The sequence below is a fragment of the Cyrtonyx montezumae genome, unplaced genomic scaffold (assembly GCF_038088225.1).
Source record: "Cyrtonyx montezumae isolate F1298 unplaced genomic scaffold, pur_monq_1.0 scaffold_3, whole genome shotgun sequence".
Lineage (NCBI taxonomy): Eukaryota > Metazoa > Chordata > Aves > Galliformes > Odontophoridae > Cyrtonyx > Cyrtonyx montezumae.
Window position 1 is genome coordinate 80,358,366 of NW_027072034.1, and position 6,856 is coordinate 80,365,221.

General features: G+C 40.1%; 1 protein-coding gene across 1 annotated transcript; it reads left to right on the plus strand.

The window, feature by feature from the left end:
- The first annotated feature begins 455 nt into the window (after positions 1 to 455).
- BLZF1 (basic leucine zipper nuclear factor 1) lies at positions 456 to 6,754 on the plus strand. The gene is made up of 6 exons (XM_065742015.1): positions 456 to 541; positions 1,297 to 1,736; positions 2,411 to 2,610; positions 4,169 to 4,297; positions 4,869 to 5,088; positions 5,902 to 6,754. The coding sequence occupies exons 1-6, from the start codon at positions 523 to 525 to the stop codon at positions 6,082 to 6,084; spliced, it is 1,191 nt and encodes a 396-aa protein (XP_065598087.1). The 5' UTR covers positions 456 to 522; the 3' UTR covers positions 6,085 to 6,754.
- The last annotated feature ends 102 nt before the right edge of the window (positions 6,755 to 6,856 follow it).

Below are 6,856 nucleotides of genomic sequence, written 5' to 3' on the forward strand. Positions count from 1 at the left end.
CGGCCGGAAGCGGAAGTTGGGCAGCGCAGGCGGAGGTGACGGGTACGTGGGCTGCGCGCCGGCAACATGGGGGAGCGGTTGCTGGGGCGGGGGCTTGCGAGCGGCGCCGGGCGGGAGAGGGTGTGATGGGGTTGCAGAGGGTGGGGCGAGGGCTGTGTAGAAAGGAGAGACTGGAAATTTGAGGAATAAAAACTGGAAGTGGGCGAGCAAGGGACGGAAGTTAGAAGCCCAGCCCGCAGCGGGAGAAGCAGCAAGTGCCAGAAGCCTTGCATCTTTCGTTTAATTTGCGTCTCGGAGCGGTGTTTGTTTTCTTTCATTCCTTTAGGTGTGGGCTTTTTTACCTTCTAAATTATTTAGAGCTTACAGCTCACAGGAAACAGCTTATCAGCGTGCTGCTGAACCGAGCTTCAGAGGCTGTAGTAGAAAATAGGGTAACCCAAGATGAACGTCACTTGCTGAAGATGTTTTCCCCTCTTCTCTTCCTTAGGCTTATGTAGTTAAGAGCTGTCTGCTAGCAAGAAAATGACATCTCTAGAAAAAGGTGAGTGAGTGGTGTGTCACCTGAGCAGACTAAATTAGAAGTTCTTTAACCTGGATTCTGAGGGTTTATTTATTTAGCTACAAGAAATGAGCAATTCATTGAAGGAGATTTCCTACCGTGGTTTTGTCTGGAATACCCCAGTTTGTCGCTCGTGCTGTTACATATCTGTACCCTTGTCTGTCAGCCTTTCCCAGTCTTTAGAAACTGCTGGCACTGATTGAATCGTGAAAGCAGAGCAATGTAACGTCAACACTATTGTGTTTTTGAAATTCAGTGTTGGGATTAGGACAGAGGCTGCAGGCACATGGTGCTGCCTGCAGTATGAGAAATAATGGCAGTATGTATAGCAGCGTTCTGAGAAGCTTTTCTGCCGTACCCACTGTGAAAAAAACTTTACTAGAATAGCATTTAACTCAGCTGAAAACTTAGTGAATTTCAATAAAATGAATTTCAGGCAATTTTTGGGAATCTGGACCAGAATGCAGCCTTACTGGGAAGACTGGGGGCTGTTGGTTAGAAATGAAGTGCAATTGACATGTTGGCTTTTTTAAACATTTACTTCAAAACCTGTGGTAGTACTTAAATCCTCCTAAACTTCTTATGGTGTTAGTTTGTGCATGATAGCTCCTGCTACCAAGAACCGCTTCATGCGTGTAGTGTAAAATTAAAACTTTCACCTTTGAAATACATAAATGAAGGGAAGAGTTGCAGTGGCACTAAGATGGTGACGTTCTTCTGCTGTTTCTGATTTGTAGATGACTATGCGTCGTCACCCATCCGAGGACCTGGAGATGGCATGGAAACAGAGCAGACAGGTGAATCAGTGGAAGTAAGCAATGGAGCCAGCACCACAAACCATCACGTCCGCCACAGCCCACAAAAAAGGGCAGTGTCGTCACTGAGTCCTGGAGTTCTCCAGCTAGGGCAGATACATGCTGATAAATCAGTAGAGGTTGAAGCTGTGCGTATTTTAGTCCCCAAAGCAGCTATCACCCATGTTGTTCCAACTAAAAATGTGAAAGTAGCTAAATTGGTGGGACATAAAGGAGATGCTTTCCATCAGTCAGATGGAACTGCAGATCCCAAGAAAGAACAGACTGAGCTAAAAAATGCCATCGAAAAGCTGAAGAATTCAGAAAAGCGGTTGTTACAGGATAAAGAAGGTCTCTCTAACCAGCTACGTGTACAGACAGAGGTAAGAAGTGAAAGAGGTTTTTTTTCCTCACACAGTTGAGCTGCTTTGGTTTATTTAGTTTGTGTGTAAAATCAAAGATAACTGCTATGACACTGAAGCGTTGAAACAAATTGTTTTCCTTTAGAAATTGCAGAGTAGAAATGCATCAGAGTCCTCTGGTGCTTCTTCTCTGTCAGCAGATAAAAATATCAAAGTGTGAATCTGGGAGAATGACACCATAGGGCTGCAGGGAAATGTCTTTTATGAGGAAAGATTTTGTTCCTCAACCCAACTTTTAGTTAAAAAAATAATAAAAATGTTACACCACAGAAGGAGTGACTATTACTTTCTACCTGACATAACTTATGAATGTCTTACATAATCCTTTGCTATCTTACTGAGTCAGGACTTGAATAGGTCTGAAAATCCTTGTTTTATGTATGAGATTTTCATTCTTCCTGCTTGAATGCTATTAAAATTTAAACAAGAAAGTGTTAAATGTGCGTTAGTCTTAAAAGTCTGTCTCACTGGAGTGGACCGTGAGGCTTAATATTCTCTCCTTTGGGCTCATTCCATTCTGGAAACAGAAACTGCACGTGTTAAAAAAATAAGTTTCCTAAGTTTCACTTCATACAGAAAGTAGAAGGCGTTTCAGTCTATAGTGGTAGTGATCAGATAATTTGGTCTAATTCTAGGTGAATCGGGAGCTGAAGAAATTACTTGTTGCTTCTGTTGGGGATGATCTGCAGTATCACTTTGAACGGATGGCTCGTGAGAAAAATCAGCTTATCCTAGAAAATGAAGTCTTGGGCCGGAATCTGTCTCAGTTGTCTGAACAACTGGAGCGCATGTCTATACAGTGTGATGTGTGGCGAAGCAAATTCCTAGCGAGCAGGTATTTCCACTTAAAGCACCATTTTTCTGCAGGCTTTATTGCATGCACCCACTGCAGCACTTGGGAATGTACATGCATATGCAGAAGGCAGTCACAACAGCTATTGTCAGACACTTCCTGTGGTAAGTTTCAGACTTCATAGGAGATTAAAGAGACATAAAGAAAGTAAGCTCCTTTCAAATCTCAATAGTTCTGCATTTTGGAAATAACAGAGTGGGTTCTGATACTCCTGAAGTGTTAACTCCAGTTCTTGTTAACATAAGAGAAGTTCTTATTTCTGATCAACTTGTGTCCAGGTTAAGGTTCAAAAATATCTTTCAGGACTGATGGAAGTATGACACAATCATGAATTTGTGAAAAAGTTCATTAATTTTTCAGGAATCCACTAAAAACAGCAAGCAAGAACGGAAGACTAGGGAGACCTCTTCATTACATGCTGGTTTTGTTAGTGCTAGGAACCCTAAGGTTGCATCTCTACTCATAAACTAATACACTGAAAGAGTTAGGAGCAAATCTTAAGCTGGTCTGAATGTCAGTCTCATTTAACAAGGGATTAGACTTTTGGCCAAGTGTAGATGATCTACAAGATCTGCAAGTAGTGTTAGAAGATTAAAATCCTACTGTAATCTGTAAATATTAAAAAATACTGTAATTAAAATCTTACTGTAAAATTTAATTAGGGATGCTTAATGCATATTATGAAAAAGACTCACTACTTCAAGGAAGTGGTAATATATGATCTCCTCCATTAAGATGCTGGTATTAAGCAGTTTTGACCTGTTGAGTGAATGATAATGAGCTGTGATAGTACCATCCAGGCACTACTGTCCTAGTTTAACTTGGACATTTTCTTCAGCATAAATATGAACTCTAAGATCAGGGGTATGAGCCCCTTTCAGTAACACTTTTGACAGTGCAGAAATGTGATCAAAGTAACACCTTTTCTATTGTAACGTTCACATTTGTTGAAGTCTTGGATTTCTTACTGGTAGTTGTTAAAATCCATTCTGTTCTTGGTATTTTCTTGGTATTTGCAGTATCTCAAGCATTGAAGTACCAGCTCGAGGTGTCGGTGCCAAGTCTGTTGGCATAGCACAGCAGAACATCACAAGGGCTTTCTCATTTGCAGCTCTCACATGCTTGTGTCTGGAGCATTTAACATCTAGGTATTGCTCCCTGAGTGAAGCAAAGTGAATGCAGTCTGCAGCCATAACTGGCATCTTTACAGATGACTGTGGAAAGATGTGTTATAGTGTACTTGCAAGAACCCTGTCAGTAAAAGAAAATGTGTTCAGCTTTATCTCTCAGGGTATTTGTCCACCATTTTCACTTATCCATTTCTATAGAGATTTATGCTCAGCAAGTTGAAAAGTTGACTGCAGTTGAACAGAGGTTGCTTTTAATGCTTGTCCTTTGTAATTAGGTTGATATAGGCCCTGCATGGAGAAGGAAGGGGAATGGCAGCTTAATCCTTAGTCTGAGCTGATTAAATACTGTCTGAGTGAAGGTGACTTTCAAGCTGTTGGCTTAAATTACTGATTGGAGATTTCTTTTGCAGGGTCATGGCTGATGAACTAACCAATACCAGAGCAGTTCTTCAGCGTCAAACCAGAGATGCACAGAGTGCAATCCAGGATCTGTTGAATGAACGTGATCAGTTCCGTCAAGAAATGATCCATACACAAAAGTATGATTTTTCTAATTCACTACCTCTCTGCAAACTTCTCCTTTGTGTCACTATGTTCTGGGCTGGAGAAGAATCAAACAACTTTCCCTTATTTCTATTATATTTAAATAAAAACAGGCTGATGATTAGTGTAGCTGCTTTTCATTCTCAGAGTTGAAAGCCAAAGTAACATTAATTCTTTCCTCAACATTCAGTGGAAGTGTGAATTCTTGGGGGTCATATGCTGGGAAACTAACATCTCTCACATCTGCAGGCTTTGTGTATTTAAATCACTTACAGTCTTGACTTCAGATCTTTCTCTTTCCAAAATTAACAGATTCTTTTACCTGCAATGACTTGTTAATGCTCAGTCTGACAAATGTCTTTTTTTTTTTTCCAGTATTAAAATTCTGCATTGGTGAGGCCTTGCCTTTGAGAATAACCTGTTTTGCCTCGTTGCTTTAAATACTGAAACCTTTTTTGGTTAGCATTGGACTTGTACAGCAAATGTGGGGGAAAAAGAGATTCCTCTGAAGCACGTGTGCTAGTAATAGAGCACGTGAAAACCACTAGTTTTTGCCTTTCTCTGCAGGCTGCTGGAGGAGCTGATGGTTTCTCTTCAGTGGGGGAGACAGCAGACATACTATCCCAGTGCCCAACCTTACACTACAACAGAGCTGGCAGCTGTGAACTGTAAACTAGCCAAAGCTGTAAGCTCACACCTTCTTGGAAATGTTGGAACTAGCAGTCCAAAAAAGACTTCAGCTGCTGTGGAGTTTTGCAATACCCCTGCTGAGAAAATGGCTGAGAGGGTAAGAACCCTTTGTATAACTCAGTCTTTCAACGCAGCACAGGGTCCGGGTCGTGTTATCAGAAAGAAAAGCCTTGCTTTGAGGCAACTCCTTAATATCATATTTAAAAATGACACATAGGGGAAACATACTGTGTAGACCTGTCTGGTGTTTAAAAATCAAAAACGTGGGAGAATAAGCACAATGTATTGCTTTCTTCTCTGTCCCTAGCACCACACATAACTGGGTCAAAACTTGTTTAGACTTAATGTATGAGGAGGAAGCCAAATGGACCTGCTTAATTAATTATTTTGAGTTTCAAAAGTGATGGAAGGTTTTTCCTCCCTGTCAGGTAGGAATAACTGACAATGCTTCAGAAGTAACTTCCGTTGCCCTAAAAATAGTTTTGTTTAATGTAAGTGGAAACAGAGAGAAGCTGTATCTTTCAAGATACAGAGAAGTTATCTTTCCAGTGTGGGAAACTTGATGTGCAAATAGGAAACCAGACTAACAGTTTAGTCTGGAAGCAATTGAATAATAATGGAGCAGCAGAAGTTTCACAGTACCTTGTTACTTAAATTATACTCCCTTATTTTTGTTCAACTCAGCTAAGAGGAGTTGTTGTTTAGTTTTTACTTTCAACAAAACCATACCTTGAATTTCTGATGGATGCCTTTATAGGGAGCATCTGGATAGATGGCTGTTCTTAGTTTTGTTTGAAATAAAGTTGAAAAACTCTGCATTTGAGCAGAAAACCTTCCTTACTGATATAGAAGGATAAATCCTGTTAAACTTAGCAGATAAGATTTTCATTCTCAGCTTTTCCTTCCTTAGGTGCTACGTGTACTGGATCCAGCTGCACGTACAGAAACATCAACAGAAGCTTTTTCTGAGACTTCTCCCTCTTCCTTCCTTTCTACAAAGAAGAATATTGGAAGGTTTCACCCGTATACAAGATATGAAGATATAACTTTCAATTGTTGCGATCACTGTCAAGGAGAGCTGATAGCCCTTTAAAAATGTGGCTACTGTTTACAACTGCACATGCACTCTTTCTGAAGAATTCCACTAGTTGGTGTCCAGCAAGCTTCCCTTTTTCCTGGTTTTTTTTTTTTTTTCCATATGAGTAGGCTTTAAATTGGAAGTCCTGTGTTTTCTGCTTCTCTGCCTCTTGAAGTCAGGGACTGGCAGGACGTCCTTTGTCTGTGGGATCCTTTACTACTTTTCAGTGTGAAAAGCTACTTCCTTCCTTCTAAAAGGCAAGACCAAGGACTTTATGCTAGTCCAGTTTGTAGAGCATAGAGATCCTCCTGACTATTTAAGTTTGACAGTCTTATTAGTAAATCTCGATGAATTCATCTTTAGAAGGAAGCAAAAGCATAAACTATACCAAAGAAAAGAAAGTGCTATATTTTTAAATAATAAGAAATAATGATAATCAAGGGTCAATAGAATGTAGTCAGCTTCATGGTTCTTTAATATAATCTAAGGTGATGAACTATCCTCATGTCTATGTTCAGCCTTTTAAGTTCAGTCATAAGGAGTGTATGCAGTGAGTCGTTACAGCTGTAAGTTCTGAAAGAACGTGAAGAAGAAGAAAAGGGCTTGAATGAACTTGAATTACAACATATAAATAGTAACTGGTTTTAAACAGATTCTTGAAAACTGTAAAGTGATGTTCTTGCTTTTTCATAAAGCTAAAACAGTAGTTTTTCCCTCTCTTTCATCTTACAGAGTCATGCTGTTAAGTATTTGAACCTCAGAAAAGAAACAGTGGTACACCTTTAGT